This window comes from Camelus dromedarius, chromosome 12 (genome assembly GCF_036321535.1).
Source record: "Camelus dromedarius isolate mCamDro1 chromosome 12, mCamDro1.pat, whole genome shotgun sequence".
Taxonomy (NCBI): domain Eukaryota; kingdom Metazoa; phylum Chordata; class Mammalia; order Artiodactyla; family Camelidae; genus Camelus; species Camelus dromedarius.
The window spans coordinates 46,701,175-46,721,385 of NC_087447.1; the positions used below are offsets into that span (position 1 = coordinate 46,701,175).

At 33.5% G+C, this 20,211-nt stretch overlaps 1 protein-coding gene across 5 annotated transcripts in view; it reads left to right on the forward strand.

Moving 5' to 3' along the window:
• NUP98 (nucleoporin 98 and 96 precursor) overlaps nt 1-20,211 on the forward strand; it is an 81,660-nt gene that overhangs the window by 26,357 nt on the left and 35,092 nt on the right. For all 5 annotated transcript variants that reach the window (XM_031460198.2, XM_031460197.2, XM_031460200.2 and 2 more), the window contains 4 exons: nt 4,875-4,967; nt 10,039-10,179; nt 15,250-15,383; nt 18,125-18,312. In XM_031460198.2, the coding sequence (XP_031316058.1) occupies nt 4,875-4,967; nt 10,039-10,179; nt 15,250-15,383; nt 18,125-18,312 (556 nt within the window). The remainder of the gene's footprint in view (nt 1-4,874; nt 4,968-10,038; nt 10,180-15,249; nt 15,384-18,124; nt 18,313-20,211) is intronic.

Genomic DNA, 20,211 nt, shown 5'->3' on the forward strand with positions numbered 1-20,211 from the left:
TTTTGAGGAAGTTGACTTGATTAGCATGAATATCAATTTTGTGCACGTGTTTCTTTTTTCGTCTTTTTTTAATCAGTTTACAACGCTGTGCTGTGTCACTTTCTGGTATACAGCATAATGTTTCAGTCACACATATACATGCATATATTCCTTTTCATATTCTTTTTTCATTATGGGTTACTACAAGATATTGAATATAGTTCCCTGCGATATACAGTAAAAATTTACTGTTTAATTATTTTATATGTAGTATTATCTGCAAATCTGAGACTCCTAATTTATCCCTTCCCACCCCCTTGCACTTGTTTCTTATTTATGAAATAAGATGGGAAAGATACTTAAGGGTTAAATCAGTGTTTTTCAACTTTTTTTTAAATCACTATCACTTCCTCTTCCCCACGAAGCATTTGTAGGCCTTTTTTCCCCTTAATCATCTTCTCACCCCACAAGGTTTTAATACCACATGTATACTGTGTATCTGTATGTGTACTATGGCCCTTTGAAAGGTCATAAACCATCTTATGTCTGATTTTTTCTGCCCCTTAAGAACTAATTTTGCTCCATTTGAAAATGCATGGGGTTTTCTTGTATTTTTTTTTTTTGTAGCATACTTTATGTTCAGGATTAAATATATTTTCTCTCTGACAAGGTGTTTGTAGGGGCTATACTTGATAAAATTTTCTGGTCTGAAATGTATTTGCTGTTACTCCATGGTTGCAAATTTCTGATTTGTTTGGAGATTTTGTTTGTTGTATAAATGTTGTACTTAACGTTCAGTGATTTGAAAGTGAAAACTCTCGATTTATTTCATATGCCTCACTAACCTACGTACTGAATTTGAATTGTCCTTTATTTAATTTTTATCCTCAGTGCTATAGAGTAGGTGCTCACTAAAAGTCTGTTAATGAATTAAAGAATGAATAAGTGGGACCCTAACAGGAAACACTTCTTATAAGTCAAATGGGGGTTGCAGATGGCAAGTTTTGTTTTATCCTTGGGTGAATTTATCATTCCATTACTACCCTAGAGGGATCCAGATCTAAGTAAGTCTCTCTTTGATGTTCCTATTGTCTTTTTTTTTTGATTTTAATTTTTATTTTGAGGGAGGAGGTAATTAGGTTAATCCATTTATTTATTTTTGGAGGAGGTGCTGCGGATTGAATCCAGAACCTGATGCATGCTAAGCATGTGCTCTACCACTTGAGCTATATCCCACCCCACAACCCATGTTCCTGTTGTCTTAGGAAACTGTCAACTTTGATGTTGTGGGCAGAGATAATCTTCTGATTTGGGAAAAAGTCATATAACAGATCTGGAAATGGAATAAGGTTGCACAAAGATTTGTAGCATCACTATGTCATTGTTAGTGGCATGTTACCCAGTATGGAATTGTGTTTCATTATGGTGGTGATAAATGCACAGTTAAAGGTCGGGTTACCTGCTATAGTTGATGTTCCCACATCCTTAGGTCATTCTTTAGAGTCATCAGTTCATTTTCTTAATAATTATTCCTAACAGGGATGAGTTTAAGATTAAGTGATTATATGACAGTGTCTGAATTTCTGAATGAACGGAAGAGACTGTTACAGGAGAGAAATTACAGGCAGGATGTCAACACTTGTGAGCAACAGTTTAAAGAGGTTGAAGGTGGTAGGGAGGGTGTAACTCAGTGGTAGAGTGTTCACTTAGCATGCATGAGGTCCTGGGTTCAATTCCCAGTACCTCCATTAATAAATAAATAAATAAACAAGCCTAATTACTGCACCCCCCAAAAAATCAAAGACAAAAAAGAGGTTGAAGGTCTTTTGGTTATTGAGAAAATAGTAAAGATAGTACTGGGTAATACGTTGTTGATTCTTCATGCTACGTGGTTAAGGGAACAGTTGAGCTATTTGTATACATAAACATCTGATTTTTTAAGCTAATTTTTAAAAACTGAGACATAATTGACAAATAGCATGTTAATTTCAGGTATGTAACATAAAGGTCCAATATCTGTATATGTTGTGAAATAATTACCACAATAAGTCTAGGTATCATTTGTCATCATATGTAGGTAAACATTTTTTTTCTTGTGATGGAAATTTTAAGATCTACTCTTAGCAATTTTCAAAAACGCAGTACAGTATTTCTAACCACAGTCACCATGCTGTACATTAAATCCCCCGGACTTACTTGTTTTATAACTAGGAATTTGTACCTTTTGACCCCCTTTCTCACATTTCATCTATCAACCCACCCTCTGTCACCAATCTGTTCTCTATATCTATGAGCTCATTTTTTGTTGTTGCTGTTTTTTAGATCCACAAAGAAGTAAGATCATATTTATTTATTTGTCTTTGTCTGGCTTAACTCAGTTAGCATAATGCCCATAAAGTCTATACATGTTGCACAAGTGCAAAGATTTCATTGCATTTTGTGGCTGAATAATACACTATGTTTTCTTTACCCATTCATCTATAGATGTGCACTTAGATTTCTTCTATGTGTTGCCTATTGTAAATAATGCTGATGTGAATATTGGGGTGCATCTATCTTTCCAAATTAGTGTTTTTGTTTTCTTTAGATACACATGCAGGAGTGAAATTGCTGGATCCTACGATAGTTCTATTTTCAACTATTTAAGGACCTTCCATACTATATAGTTTTCCATTGTGGCTGCTTCATACATTCCCACCAGCCGTGCATGAGGATTCCTTTTTCTCCACATTCTCACCAACACTTGTTATTTGTTGTCTTTTTGATGATAGTAGCCATTCTGACAGGTGTGAGGTGATATCTCATAGTGGTTTTGATTTGCATTTCCCTAATGATTAGTGATGCTGAGCATCTTTTCATGTACCCGTTAGCCATCTGTATGTCTTTTTTTTTAAATTGAAGTATAGTCAGTTACAATGTGTCAATTTCTGATGTACAGCATAATGTCCCAGTCATGCATATATATACACACACACATACTCATTTTCATATTCTTTTTCATTAAAGGTTGTTACAAGATACTGAACATAGTTCCCTGTGCTATGCAGAAGAAATTTGTTTTATATGTCCTTTTCCCATTCAATAGATTGCCTTTTCATTTTGTTGATGGTTTCCTTTGCTCTGTGTAGAGGCTGTTTTAGTTTGATATAGTCCAACTTGTTTATTTTTCTTTTGTTGACTTTGCTTTTGGTGTGAAATCCAAAAACATCATCAAGATAGTGCTTACCCACTATTCTTCCTTCTGGGAGTTTTATGGTTTGAGATCTTATTTTCAAGTCTTTAATCCATTTTGTGCATGGTGTAAGATAATGGTCCAGTTTTATTCTTTTGCATATGGTTGTCCAGTTTTCCCAATACCGTTTATTAAAGAGACTGTCCTTTCTCCACTTTATATTCTTAGCTCCTTTGTCGTAAATTAATTGACCATTAATTAATTGTTCTTAATTTTAATTTAAAATTGTTTTGAAATAACAGAGTTGATAAACCATTGTCAGTAAGAATCTGAGGAAATGTGTGGTATAAACAGTGTAAGTTGGGACTTAATTCCCTCCTGTGGGTTTGAGGTAGTTCACAAGTATCTCGTTTTCTACTGTTATGGGAAGATCCTTTTTGGTTAAATTCTAACTCAGAAAGAAAAGGAACATCTCTAAGTACATTTTCTAGTTTTTTCTTTAAAGAAAATTGATTGTGCTTGAGTAGGCAGTGCTCCATTTTTGTAGCATAGCTTATTAATTAACACAAAAGATGTAATGAATGCATGGATTAAATGTATTGAGATTACGTCAGATTACTTGCTTGGATTTTAAATTAGAAGTATGTTTTCACACTGTTTAATTATTTACCTTTTTTTCTTGATATTTTTTATTTTTCATTCAGAAATAATCCAAATATTGGCATGACAAAATATAATATTCTTAGTTTGTGATACTGACATATATTCCAAGGCACTTTGTTTTCTCTGTTATGTTTTGAACTTGTTCCCCTCCATGATGTCTTTTAAAAAGACTTTAGGTGTTTCACAAACAGAATTTGCTGGCCAATGATGATTGCCCCCTCCCTTATCAAAAGAGGTTGATGATGTTTTCATTAGCTGTTTTGAAGAAACTTTCTTGTGTGTATGTCTGAAGGAAAGAGAAATGATAGCAGTGATGTGATGTGTAGGTGTCTGTGGGGAGACTGGTGGATTTTAGAGGGGAATCACAGGATTTTCTCTAAGTGATGAGTCATAGTGAAGGAGGATAGTTTGTTCAACTCTCCATCGTCTCTGATAATGAAACAGTTCAACTCAAGGAAAGTTATTCATAGATTATCTTCTCTTTTTAATACCAGCTGGCTGAATCTTTGAGTACCCCTATGAGCTGAGTGAGTCTGACACCATTAAAGCTCCTCATGTGTGATCAGTCATACATTACTATTCATACAGGGTCCATCTGTTCAAAACAAAAGCTGCTGTAGAGATTTTTATAGGTAATTTTCTCTTAGCAAGAACCTTTAGTTTCAGTAAAGTGTCTTTGTTGACTGTCATAAGTTTGAGGGAATTAGTTTTTCTTCTAATAATTCAACATGAAACATAGGATGGATAGTTTGAGCCTTACAAAGGAAAAATTCCCCAAGCTCAAGCACAATCATTCTGCTTTAATATTGGGTGTTATCCTATATTGAATTGATACTTCAAGTCTGAAATATAATTAATAGGAAGATTGTGGCGTCTGTTTACAGTTAACAAAATTAAACAAACAAAAAAGGGTTAAATTAGCCTACCATTTAGGATTTCTAAGTATCAATAACTGAAAGGATGTGAAGCTTAGGGTCAGACTGCTTTGTTTTAAATTCCCTTGTACAGGAAATTGAAAGTTGTGTTGAAGTACAGTCCACTCATTCTTTTGTCCTTCCAGGGTTCGGCACAAATACCAGTGGGAATAGTATTTTTGGAAGTAAGCCAGGACCTGGGACTCTGGGAACTGGGCTTGGTGCAGGATTTGGAACAGGTAAGGAACTGTACCACGAGATTTAGGAAGTGATACAACTTGCCTTTTTAATTGCTGTAACTGAAGACCTCTGTTTAATCATATGTGTGGAAATAAGAGGCCTGGCATTTCCTTTTCACAAATGGATTTATAAAACATTCCCATGTACTTTATTAGGTTTTAAAACACTGTCACATTTACCTTAGAGGTTGTATGTTCCCTTTCTACAAAATGTTTGTCCTCTGATAGTCCTGGTCTACCTGAGATTTTCAGCATTTAATGTGAGACTTGTCAGTATGATGACATTATTAACTTTAAGTTCCCCTGTGTTTTCTTTGTAACAGGGATTTGAGACCTTGAACTGTTAATTAAGCTTTATTACCACAATAGTAGTGCAGGAGTATGAGAACATGGTGAGATAATTAACAAATATGCTGAGGTTTTGCAAAGACTGTGCACACTTCTCAGTTCTTTTCACCTTTTTATAGTGCTAAAATGTCAGGACTTTGTCTCTAACCCTGCTGTTGATAATTATTTTTCAGTGCCTTTGAAGACATGGTCCATTCTACCTGCCCAGCTGTTTTAAACAGTTCGGGGCGGGGGGGTGGTCATAAAATGAATAAGTGCTTGTACATTTCAACAAGGTAGTTTAAGAATATAGTTTTGCCCAGTTCATCAATTCATCTGACCATGGATTTGGTCAATTAGTTACAAACTAAAGCTATCTGGACAGTATCCCTCTCCTTTTTTAATAGAACCTCATTTTGTACTCTATGAGTGATTTCCTTTTGTTTTCTTTTAAAAATAAAAGATATAGTTACTTTTTTTAAAATTCGGCAATATGGAAATATCATAAAAAGTCTACATTTTTTAGCAGTGAAGTAACAGCTGTTGAAAGTTTGGTATGTATCTTGTTAAACCCCTTTATATACATTTTTCAAATATGGATAAATATATATATATACACACATACATACACATGCATGCACATGTTTGTACAAATATGTGTTCTCTATATAGAATTTTTATGATACTCTTAAAAGGAAGCCATAGCCTACTTTTTAAACAAAAGGCTGAGATGTATCAGTTGGATGTAATATTAATGCAGTTGGTTGCAACAGCATTTTAAAAAATTAACTAGAATTTTTAAAAAACATTCTACATTGCAAGATTAAGTATTGATTTATTTTAACTTTTGTTTTAGTTATATGTATGTGTGTTACGGGTCTTAGTGTATTTCATATTATGCACTGCAGTCAAAAATGTTTAAACTGAAAACAACTGCCTTGTTTCATTTTTTTCATTTCCCATGACATTTTTGGCATATATTTTTTCTTTGGGGCAGTATATGTGGATTTAACTCATTTTTTAAAAAATAACTGTTTTAGTATTCCATTGTATGTAAACATGCATGTATATACATGAGTACCTGCATACATCATAATTTATTTAGCTTTTCCCTTATTGATGGACATTTGAGTTATTTGATGTTAGCAATGCAGTACTGAACATCTGTGTTACATAATTTTGTGTGTGGTAGTGATTCTATAGGATTGATACTTAGAATTGGGAATTATGTCAGAAGATTACACTATTTAGACTTTTGGTCAGTCTTGCTAACTTTAATTTGCCTTCCAAAAAGAATGCCAGTTTACATTTTTGCTCAATATTTTATAAAAGGGCTCATTTTCCCATACTCTTCCACATTGTTGGGCTTTGTCATCTTTGTGTGTGCGTGATAGTGGAAGTTGGTATGTTCTATTGTGCACTTCACTGATTGCTGGTGAAGGATAACCTTGTGTATGTCTACTGGCCATTTGAATCTTTCAATTCTCTATTTATAATATTTGATTTTTTTTTTTTATTTTTCAGAATGCTTTATATATAGTGGATATTAACTCCTTTTGGTTGTATGGTAAACTTCCTTTTGAGCTTTTGAGCTTATTCAAATTCTACCACATATATTTTGCAAGAAATAAAAACAGAAAAGCTCTAGTTTTTTGTACAGTGTGATTCCTAAACTTAAGCAGAATATAACATCTGATATCAGTGTTCTCTCCTAATCCCAAAGGAAAAAAAAATAGCTTTGGCATAGGCTTTTTCAAGGTAGTTTTGACTAGATAACTTATGAACTATAAACCTAAGTCCAGGTAGGATGCTACTCTGGTATCTGTTACAGATATTTCATTAGTCTTTGTCATTTAATTTTGTTTATGGTATCTTCATGTACAAGTTTTATTTTTGTGTGATCATAGTTGTCATTCTCTCCTCTTTGGCTTGAGTCTTGTGGGTTATGATTAGCAATGCTTTCTCCTATAGTCCAAGGTTATAAAGTGTTCTGTAACTTTTTCCCTAATGCTGTGTCTTCTGTTCCACAGTAATGTAATATCTCAGCCTTTTTGTTTGAATATATTCGGTTTTCCTTCAACAGTTGTACCTCACAGACAATGAATCTCATTTTCTTTGCTGTTATATATTCCTAATTCATGCCTTGTCCATATAAACTAAAAGTCATACAATTAATAAAGAATTTTACACCCCCAGCTTTGTCAATAGATCATGGGGTAGTGAATCACTGAGCACACTATTGAAGTTCTTTGATGATCACATCTGCTAAAGCAGACTTGTGACTTTGAGACGAATGTGTCTGAGATTGTCGTATATAAATACCCACATTAATGAATTCTGCATTTCATGATACTGTAAGTAGAATAAATTGTAGCTTTGGACTGTTTGGGGTGGGCATTAACTAAGTGGATATTCCTGTACAATTTCTTGTTTTAAGTGATAGAGATTCAACTCATACCTCAATAGAAGTACATTTTCATGTAACATAGGCAAAGCTTTGGGTACTTCATGAGTAATAGACTATAGACATCTTAAACGTACAAATACATAAATTTTTGTATACTAGATTTAAGTGACCAATCTTAGTATAAAATGTTTTAAATTATCTTTTGGCATGTGAGGTTTTTTTTTTTTTTCTCCTGATATGCTCAGACTAAGGAACGCTCATTAAATCATGGGTGCATCAGTTTATTGTTTCACAGTGATATTAACTATCATTAGCACTATCAGTAGTATGTCATTTTCTTGGTAGTCTTTTAGTAATATTAAGAAATTTTAGTTCTTAAAATTTTCTATGAAGCAATAATAAATTTAAGGGTGTATCTAGTAAAAGTTTGTTGTGCTAAGATATACACAGAAAAATCTATCCAAAGCTAATACAGATTATAGATAAAATTAAATTAACATTTATTAGAAGATCTCAAAGGAACATAACCATTTTTACTTATTCCTTGAGCATCCCTGGAGTTTTTAGGACCACGATTACCATGGTGTACCCATATTTCTTCCTTAAGACTCCTACAAGTAGTCCTAATTACAGTACATTTCATGAATTGCCATTATCATACATCAGAATGTCCCTCAACTTGTGTATTATTAGTAAGTCCTTTGATTAAACATAAAAAGCCATTTGTGCATAATATAAGACAGATCTGGATAAAACACATTTTTTTTCTTTTATGGGTTATTAAAATACAGTGATTATTAGACTGTTTCATGATTCTTCCTTCAGGGCTAATGCAAATACACACCCATCTAGAACAGAAATTTTTATCCATTTTGTGTATTCGGGTTACATCTAAGCTTTTGTTTGGGGAGTAAGGAAGTATTTGTTCCCTGAGGGTGGGCGGAAGAATCCTGAAATTTTTGCTATAAATTATGTCCTTGAGGTGTAATATAATAATAGTTTTTCTTGAAATTTTCACCAATTTCTAATGGTTTGGAACTTTAAAAGAAGTCTTAATCCCTCTTTCAAAGCTGGGCTTTTCAAGGTGAAATAATCCTATTGGTAAATTGTTATCTTATTAATGAGGTTAGACAGGGTATGTTTTGTCCATTTAGTAGTCACCCTCACTAATTTTAGTATGCATTTTCTTATTATAAACTTCCTATCTTTTTTTTTTTTTTTGGTTGAGATCTCAAAGCAGTTTCCATTTGATTTTTTTGTGCTCCAAATAAATGTTTGAAGTGATTTTCCTGATAAACCATATCTCTGTCAAGAAGCATTGGTATGTTCAGATCTTCCAAATTGCCAATAACTTTTTAAGGAGAGAGGGGGTGGAAAAATGTTTTTAATTTATGCCAATAACTTTAACTTATTCTAAAAAACTAAATTCTTCCCATTTTACACTTTAAAAATCACTACTGACAACAAGGTCCATTAAAAATTCATTAGGCTTTAAAATATAGGTTTCTGCAACAGGTTACCTCCTAGTGAAAATATATTTTTATTCCATCCACTGATTCATGCTGAAACTTGAATCTGTGTAGTAGCCTCATCACAAGGCATTTAGCTTTTTATTTTTAAAAAAACTGTCTGAAATAGTTTTCATGAGGTGGTATACTTGAAAATGTTACTTTTTGCTCTTCAAAGAAGATTTATTGGACTTAGTTTTTTCTGTAGCCTGCATGTTAGTCAAAAATATGATATAATTGGTCCAGCTGAGTATTTTGATTTGCAGATATTGAAATTTAAGGAAAACTACCACTTTAAAATTCTTTTGAAATCTGTTTTACTATTGAGTAGCCGTTAAGAGCTCTGGCTGTATTATCAGGTGCATCAAGGTTTGAACTCTGCTTTCAGCACTTACTACATTTGTGACATTGAGCTAATTACTAAACTCTCCATTTTCTCTTCTGTAAAATGGGGATAATAGTTCCAGCTTCAGGCTTGTGAAGATTAAATGAGATGATACTAGCTAATATGTAATGAATGTTAGTATCTACCAGACATCTTCTAAATGCTTAATATGTGTTTGTTCGTTTTAATCTTAGCATAAATATCTCAGCTATGTATTATTATCTCACGTTATAGTTGAGGAAACTGAAGCACAGAGAGGTTGTCTGTGATATAATGTGTTCAGCACAGTCCCTGGCACATAGTTAGCATTTACTGTGTTAGCTTTTGGTTAAAGTGAGTGGTTATTATGAAGTTTCCAAATGTTTTATATTTTTAAGTAACTGACCTTTGGCATCACATTCAAAGGATCTTCTGTGGCGCTTTTCTTTCCTCTTGTCTCCATAGCTCTTGGTGCTGGACAGGCATCTTTGTTTGGGAACAACCAACCTAAGATTGGAGGGCCTCTTGGTACAGGAGCCTTTGGGGCCCCTGGATTTAATACTACGACAGCCACTTTGGGCTTTGGAGCCCCCCAGGCCTCAGTAGGTAAGTGTCAGTCACTTTAGAAGGCTTTACTCATTTTATTTCTTGCTAATACTTAACTTGCTGACTTGATTTTCCACCCCACCCTATCCCATCTCTATCAAAGCGGTACACATACACAGGTCATTAAACAATCGTGTAGTGCTTAAGGACTTACAATAGATCCTGGCCTTCCCCACTTCCCCACTCCCAGGCCTGCTCCCCCAAGAAACCCCTTTTGTTAACAACTTTTAATTCATTTGGTGTATATGTAACTTCATATCTCTAAATGATGTGCTTATATTGCTGTGTTTTGCTTAAGTCTACGTGTATTTGACTTGTTAATGGCAGGTGAGAATTTAGCTCAGTTATCACCTCTGTTCTTTATTCACTTCTCCCAGTATTGCTGTGTTTACTAAATTCCCTGAGTTTAGTTTTATCTATTAAAGTGTTTTTCATACTTTCATTTGAATACCCCTTCCCAGTTTTTGTGGTATCTGCCTACCACCTTTATTATTTCTAACTTAAAATTAAGTTACTTTATAACTTAAATATATAGTTTTTGTAAGAAAATTGTTTTACCAAAAATAGAAAACTGTTATCACTTGGCAAAAATAGGGTAACTGAGATGGATGGATGGATGGATGCAAGAAAGGAAAAGAAGGAAGAAACGAAGAAGTTAATCTCTATACCATTAAATTCATTTCCTATACTATCATGATCCATGTTCCACATTTTGAGAACCTTTGTAAATTTAAGTCATGTTTTTACATTCTTTTCTTACTCTTTCAACTGGGAGATGGTATTTCTTTAGTTCCCTTGGTCAAGTAAGGCTAGTAGTGCCCTTCCTTACCCTTCTCTCTCTCTTATTTCTTTGCCTTCTTTATATTTTTGTATTGATAAGGTTGATAAGGTACTCTCTGTTAATTATTACTAAAGAAAATTTTAAAATTGCAAGTGAACACAGCATTTTATTTTATAACCATGAAAACATTGCTACCTAGCCAAGTATACCTTTCTCACACAGCTTTTTCTTTCTCTTAGAACTTCTAATTCTTTTTTTCTCTTGCATTACCAGTCCTTATCTCCTTCCTAAACTAGTCCAAATTCTTAAGGGTGGTTATCAGAGTTCTTTTACCCTGGATACCTCATTCTTGGATCTCTCTGTCCTCCTGCAGCAGTATGAACTCTGATTACTCCCTAAGTCTTCAGCCTTGCTCTGGGATATTCCCTTCAAGTCTGTTCAGTGGGATCTGCTGTGTCCTAGTTAGAGTTTTCTTCTTTATCTGTTTCCTAAGTTTTCTGGAGTATATCTTCAAGTTAAATGTATATGAAGGGTAAACTTTGATTACTTACAGTTCTGAAAAACATCTTCATTTGTTCCACATACTTTAATGTTACGGAATCCTGGTGTAAAAATAATTCACCCTCAGAACTTTGACTGTATTTCTTCTTGCATTAACCATTACTGATAAGAAGTCTGATGCCTTTCTGATTCTTGAAACTTGTTCCTTCTACTCCCACAAGCATGTAGGTTTGTTCCGTTGTTCTGAAATTTCAGTGATTTGCTTAGACCTTTTCTGTCTCAATGTATGCTTTTTTCACCAATTTTTCTACTTTCTAAGAGTTTTGTTTTTTTTTTTAATTTTCTTCTTAATCATCTTTTGGATTTTTGTTTTTGACTGAAGAATTCTTTCTTATTCTCTGGAAGTTCCTCTTTTCAAGTATCCAGTTCTTAGATGCAATTTACTCTTGAAATTCTGAATTTGTTATTTGGCATTAAAATTTTGTTTTAGGATTCTTCTGTTCTTTAAATCTTCAGGTTTATTTTTGTTTTGATCCTACTCTTTAATACTCAGTGATACTTTCCATTCATATTTAAGAATAAAATAATAAAAATCTCACCAGCAACGTGTGTATCTGGGTAGAGCTTTTTCATCAGTAGGTTTCGCTTGATAAGTAATCCAAGAATCAGCTGTTAGCCACAGATCCTCTAAATGTTGGAATGCCACATTTTAAACTCTGGGATGATTCAAGTACAAACTGGTTGCCCTCATTCATTTCATAAATTAACTTGATTTCATCAGAGGCAGTCTCTCTGCTATTTTGACTTACCTGTTGAGCATCAGGGATTAGGATGACAGGGTGCGGTAGTTGTTTTGTATATATACTTTGCATTAGTTCTTCTCCCCTTCTACTTTCAGTCTCACTTCATCAAATTTAGTGTTCTTGAATCCCTAACCTTTCTGGGATTCAAGCGGATATTCCCCTCCTTTGGCTATAATCCCTTTTGAGTGTACTCTTTAAAGTATAGTTTACTCTCTCATGCTTTATCACTCTGTCCACTTCTTTCCCCTACAGATTTGTTACATTTTCTCATCTGTTCGTTTATTACCTTCCTATTTTCTGTCATTGTGGGTTATTTAGATACATTAATTTAAAAAAATGTTTTTTAATGGAGGTACTGGGAATTGAACCCAGGACCTCATGCATGCTATAAGCATGCACTCTACTGCTGAGCCATTACCCTACCCACCTTAATTTGTTTTAACTATAGATTTTAATTAGGTCTTTGGAGGTAGCAGAGGTGAATTAGAATTCTGATTAACTTCTGTGTGAAAATTAGAATCAGTTGTATCATTAAAAATTATGTTTTCATTTTATTTCTTTTCCTTAGTTTTTTCTATTATTATTCTTTTCCTTAATTTTAATTTCAGTAGGAGGTAGCATAAATATCATAACCTACCATTTTCACTTAGATAGCCTTTTGAATGGTTTTTAACAATCCATCTTTTCCCAAAGCCAATTAGAAGTTCCTGACACACAACTTTGATATTACAGTTTCATACAATAGTGTTACTGCCCATTTAAATGTCATTGTATTGACTTTTAAAATGTACATCTTTGCATCACAAGACTTAGAAAGTACTTTAGAACTTGTGGGAGCCCCTTGCTTGTCTTAAAAGCCTCAATTATGGTGGCTTCCTTACAGGTCAGTCCCATCCATTTTTTTATTTAGGTTGTTTAGAAACCAAACCCTGCTGTTATAGAATTTCCACCCAGTGGTTCTACTTTTACCTCCCAAAGCCAAGCAAAATCATTCTCCTACAATTTTTTTTTTTGTGATAATCCTATTGCCTTTCTTTGAGATCATCAGTTTCTTTTGTTCTCAGAATACTTGATTTTTATACTTCTTTCTTATCTCTTTAATCATTTGGTTATGATGTGGTTTTTCAGTATGCTTTCAAATTATTATGACCAGAACTGAATATAACACCAATGGTAGCTTATACTAGTGCTTATGCTTGCTTGTTCTTTTAGTTTTGCTAACTTACCAGCTCTCTTTTCTATATTTTGAAATCATAGTTAACACAGAGAAAATTTCATATTTAAACATACAAAAATAAAAACATCCTCATATACTTTTTATGTTTGGATTTGTTGAAGGAAGTTTTTACTTGAGCAAGCCTAGGGCAGGTGACCTGTATTTGTGAAATGATGGGATCAGCTGGTGCTGGTCAGTATTTTCTTTTTAATGTATAATTGGTTGTCAAGTAACAAACTGAATAGTGAATATTAGAGTTCTTTAAAAATATCCACGTTTTCTTTAGTCTCATTGAGTAGTCCACAGACCATTATGTTATTCTGTAGCACTATGTACCAAAAGCTACTTTTCTATATTTTTTTCTCTCCAGTAGTTTTAAATTGGGTTTAGGAACTTTCTGAATACAGATGATGTACTATATGATCTTTAAATCAACATCTGTTCTGAGTTTCACAGTCCTGAGCAAATTTGCACTCTCCTTAAATATCAACGTAGTGTTTTAGTATATAATACATACAGCAAATTTTAAGAAAGTTTAATTTGACTAAAGTGAACCTACCTTTTTTTTTTCACTTTAGGCGTTTGTCCTGTGATTGTTGTGTCTTTTCCCCCCTATTAGATTTTTCAAAATGTTTTATTTGTGACACTCCTTTAATGTGGATTATCTTATTATATTTTGGCTTTAGCCTTATTTTAAATGTTTATAAAGGGAAAAGTATTTTTGTTTCTAAAATAACTAAAGTGTGATTTAATTTTTTATCAGTATTTTTTGAAATAATTTATCTTGCAGAGAGGTTTATCAATCAAGGTATAATGCAGATAGTTGTGGGATTTTTTGTTGTTTTCTTTTTACTGTGTGCAGTTGTGTATCATTGTTCCTGTCTGTGACTGATGACATGGTTGTTCTTACACTTTGAAAGAAAATTAGACTAATGGGGTCATCTGTTTTCCTTTTAATTTTTATTTAAATGTAATATGGATATACCAAATGCAAATAATAAATACAGGGATCCCTTAACAGCCATTTTCATTTTTTGTCTGCGGCCCTTCTTCCTCTATATTCTCAGTATATTTATTATTTTTTATTCTGGAATTTTTACTTAGTAAATTAAATCAAAGATACTTATTTCCACCGTAAAAACAGTGGTGTTTTTAATAACTACTTAATCCACCATGTTGATGAATCATGATTTTTGCAACTGTTAACTTAATGTTGACATAGGTTGTTTCCAAGTCTTGACTATTACAGATAATGTTCAGGAAAAATTACAAACATTTCTTTGTTTTCTTTCTAGTTTAATTACGTCCTTGGGTTAAATTTTCATTATTGAAATTATTAGGTTAAAAAATATAAAAACAATACTTGCTCTATGTGCTGTCATATTGTTACTTTTAGACAGATTAAACCAATTTGCCTAGAAGTCAGACTGCATCCCTTTTTATACAACTGTGACATTGATAATGAGGGAGATATAAAATATTTCTTCAAGGTTGTTTTGATTTACGTTTCTATCATTATTAGCAATAAAACACCCAAGTACAATGTTACTTGTGTTGTCTCTTATGGAATGCCTCCTTGTATCTTTGGCCTTTGGTTTATTTGATTGTTGGTTTTCTTCGCACTTTGCTTGCCTGCCCCCACCAGTAATGCCATTGAGTTAGTCTGAACATTTTGAAGAGTATATCACCAAAAAGAGTCTTGAGTTCTTTGATTCAAAGCACTGGGTCCTTGAACTAACATCTTGCTTTTTCTTTTCTTTTTAAAAAAGCTTTGACAGATCCAAATGCCTCTGCTGCCCAGCAGGCTGTTCTCCAACAGCACATCAACAGTCTGACATATTCACCTTTTGGAGACTCTCCTCTCTTCCGGAATCCCATGTCAGACCCTAAGAAGAAAGAAGAGGTAAATATAGGATGTTTCTATAAAATCTGCTCTCAGAGTAGGAGAAACTCAGTAGCAGAATGCAGCGTCTTAGTTATATAGCCTAAGCAAAGTTGGATGTAATTAAGTTTTTATGACACATTATGCTCTTACCAAGCCAGAGGATAAATTATTTTTGTGTCTAGAAGGCAGCATGACAACCAGTGAAATGAGTATTACACAGGAGAGGAAGGCTGAGACTTGTCATCAGATACTATCCACATTTTATAGTTGAACAAACTAAGGCTCAAGTGGCAAGTTAAAAATATTTTCTCCTAATTTCTGTATAACTTTGTCTTAATCTCTTAGGCTTTAGAAATGATCTTCTGCTCACTGTGTTTGGTGTGGCATTAAAAGTAGTCTTTGGTCTGTTTAATCCTTGTTTTACCACTTACATTGTATGAGATGTTGGGCATCTCTTTTTGCCTGTCTTCAGTGTGTTTCATCTATAAACTGGGAATAGCATTACTGTTCAGTGTTCAGAATTAAAGTTGCTCAATATATAGAAATTATTATTCAGTCATTTATATCATCTCATTTAGTCCTCAGCCTGTTCTTTTCTTTTTCAGTTTTATTAAGATATAAGTGACAAACAGTACTGTGTAACTTTAAGGTGTACAACATAGTGTACTTAGATACATTATTAAGTGATTATTACAGTAAGTTTAATGAACATCCATAATCTCATATAGATAGAAAATTGAGGAAATAGAGAAAAATGTATTTTCCCTTGTGATAAGAACTCTTAGGATTTGCTCTCTTTAACAGTCTTCTTAACAGCTTTCCTATATAAAACCTACAGGAGTGTTAATTGTATTATGTTGTACATTACATCCCTAGTACTTAATTTATCTTATAACTGGAAGTTTGTACCTTTTGAATGTCTTCATCTAATTCCCCATCCTCCAACCCCCTGCCTGTGGTAACCATAAATCTGATCTCTTTGTCTGTGGGTTTGTTTGTTTTTGAAGTGTAATTGACCTACAACATTACGTTAGTTTCTGTTACACAACATACTGATTTGATATTTTTATGCATTTCAGAATCAGTCACCATAATAAGTCTGGTTACTGTCTGTCACCACAATGAGATTATTACATAGTTATTTACTATATTCCCTGCACTATACATTTCATACCTATGACTCATTTATTTGGCAACTCAAAGTTTGTACCTGTTAGTCTCCCTTATTTCTTTCCTCCCCTCACTCTGCTGTTTTCTGGCAACCTCCTTTTTGTTCTCTGTATCTGTGACTATTTCTGTTGAGTTACGTTTGTTCATTTGTTTTTTATTTATTATTGTATTATTTTAATTACTTTATTTTGGGGGGAGGAGGTAATTAGATTTATTTATTTTTAGAGGAGGTACTGGGGATTGAACCCAGGACCTCGTGCATGCTTAGTATGCGCTCTACCACTTGAGCTAAACCCTCCCCCCGCTCATTTGTTTTTTTAGATTCCACGTATAAGTGAAATTGTGTACTATTTTTTCCATTTTATTTCATGTAGCATAATACCCTCAGGGTCCATCCATGTTGTCACAGATGGCAAGGTTTCATTCTTTTTAGTGGCTGAGTACCTCAGCTGGTCCTTAAATTGAACCAGTAACTAGATTTAATGAGAAGCAAAATACGAAGTTAGAGTGCTTTTTACACCAGAAATTAACAGGACATTGTAAACTGACTATACTTGAGTTTTTCTTTTTTAATTAAGAAATAATTTATGGTTAAAAAAATAAAGTGCTTTTTAAAGTGCTGTGTAAACATAGGCTGTAATTAGATGACAATTATATGTTGACCTGATCAAGGAACATAATTTTAGGTCCCTAAATATTTGCTAGTCATTGTGTTCAGCACTAAGGATACAAAATGAAAATAAATAAGTTCTTATCTGAGAGTTTTCTGTCTAGTTAGGAAGATCATACCTGTACATTCATGGCTGTGCCTCAGTTTTTCTTGAAGCATAAGATTTTTGGTTTAATTGAAAAATAATTAGGCTTAGGAATTTTTGATATTATATTTTCTTAAAATGAATATAAATATTATCTTTGTTTTAGAAAACAAAACAATTGCAGGCTGCTCTCTTTCGTAAGATGGAGAGAAATGCACAAAGTACATTAATATGTTCTGTTAGTACATTTTGATTTACAAAGCACTTCAAATGCAGTATCTCAATTACATTTTTAAACAAATCAGACAAACCCATTGAAGTGAGGTCTGGAGAGATGAATAAAAATCAATTATAGAGAAATAGGCAGTTCAGTTAGCATTCGCACTAGCATTCACACATATATACAAAGTTGGGTGTTCTGGGAGCCAAGATTCCAAAAGGTATGTAGTAGATGAATGGCAGAGATGAAGTTTGAACTCTGGTATTACGATTTTTTTTTAATTGAAGCATGGTCAGTTACAATGTGTCAGTCTCTGGTGTACAGCACAATATCCCAGTCATGCATATACATGCATATATTCGTTTATATGTTTTTTTCCATTAGAGGTTATTACAAGATATTGAACATAGTTCCCTGTGCTATACGGAAGAAACTTCTTTTTAATCTGTTTTTATATATAGTGGCTAACGTTTACAAATCTCAAACTCCCAAATTTATCCCTTCCCACCCGCTTTCCCCAGCAACCATAAGGTTGGTTGTTTACTAAGTCTGCAAGTCTGTTTCTGTTTTGTAGATGAATTCATAGTGTCTTTTTTTTTTTTTTTTCTTTTCAGAGATTGAAACCAACAAATCCAGCAGCCCAAAAGGCTCTCACAACACCTACTCATTATAAACTGACACCCCGCCCTGCCACCAGAGTCCGACCAAAGGCTTTACAAACAACAGGCACAGCCAAGTCACATCTCTTTGATGGACTGGATGATGACGAACCATCCTTAGCCAATGGAGCATTCATGCCCAAGTGAGTTTTTGTTAAATGTAAAATATTAATATAAACTAAGTATAAAACTATTTACTTAAATGTGCTACAAATGTTATACAGTCTTTTTAATTTGAAAAAAATGGAATATCATGAAGAAGAATAAAAATGACTTGATCATTCCCAGGGGTAATCATAGTTAACATAAAAATGTTTTGGTTAATATGCTTCTAGTTTTGCTTGTGCATGTTACTTGGTTTTGTTTTTGAGAAATTAGTACTTACATAATTTTATTTTAAACAGAATACACTATTTTCTTACAACTCAAATTGGCCAAACCAATTTAAGAAAAACAAAAACTATAGGGATATTTGTTTTAATTCCCATACATACAGATATTGAATAAATAATAAATAATTACACAGAAAATAACTTCAGGAAAGTATATAGAAGAGTTGTTGGTAAACATTGAAAATTATGCTTAAAGTATGCATTAGAGCAAACATGCTGTAGAGTGTTGTTATGTATACACAGGGAAAAAACTAGAGAAAAATACATACCAAACTGTTAACAGTAGCTAACATCTGGTAAGTATTTCAGGGCATTTCATTTCTAGATTTGTTTTTCTGGAGACATAGCTAAACATACATACACATGCACACACAGGCTTTTTATTTATTTTTGAACATCAAATACTTTTCTAATCAGAAAGAAAAGGGTTTTTTGTTTTCCTTTGTTTTTGTTTTAAAGCGTTGGAGAGAAGTGGGAATTTATCACTTGCAATTCTTTGTCATCATTCCTTTTTTCCCCCTTAAAAATATGTTGGGTTGCTGCTTCAGAAAAGATAGAAAGTCCAATTTATACATTTCTTAAAACATTGTTGGATTATTTTGAAGGCAGTGACTTGTGTATAATTCATGTTTATGTCCCCAGCATTTAGCAAATTGTTTGGTATAGAGTAGATAAAAAGGGCTTAGATTCACCTTTTTCAGTCCGATCGTCAGATCAGCAACTTGAAGGGCAGTTTCCCCAGGCCTTAGGATTTACAAGTATGATATACAAATAGAAAAGATTGGAGTGCAAAGGCACACATTTTGCTTTTAATACCGTGTCCCCTTCTCAGCTTCCACTTCTGTGATGTTGCTCTTAACAGTCTTTATTTAATGTATCAGAAGTACTTATACAGTTATTCTGTCCCTCTTCCTTGATTTACTTTGAATGACTTCCAGGAACCCCACATTTTCCCGTTTTATTCCTACCTTACTGGTTGCTCTTTCCGTCTTTCTTGCTGGTTCCTCTTTTTCCTGGCCTCTTAAAGTTGAAATGTCCCTAGGCCCAGTTCTTGATCACTTTATCTTTACTCGCTTCCGAAGTGATTAATTTAATTCGGGGCTTTTAAAATATCTATAGGCTAATAATTTTTTATCTCCAGCCTGGACCTCCCTCCTGTACTTTAAATTCTTATATGTAGCCCTACTCAACATCTCTACTTGCATGTCTAATAGACATTTCAAAATTAATATATCCAACACCTGAGCTCCTGATCTTCCACCTTAAAGCTCTTTCATCTAAAAACCTTCCCTACTGCAGGTAATTGCATTTCTGTCACTCTGGTTGCTCAGGCAAAACTTTGGAATCATCATTGACTTTTTTCATACATTCCATATCTAAACCATCAGCAGATCTTTGTTGTACCTTTAAAAATTATCCAGAATCTGTTGTAGATATCTCACATTTTGTTTATCCATTTGTCTGTTGGTGAACATTTAGGTTGTTTTTACCTTTTAGCTATGCAAATAGTGCTGCTACGAATGTTAGTATACAAATATCTGAGTCCCTGGCTTCAATTCTATTGGGTATATTCCTAGGACTGGAATTGTTTGGTCCTACATTAATTCTGTATTTAACCTTTTAAAGAATTGCCAAACTGTTGTCTATAGC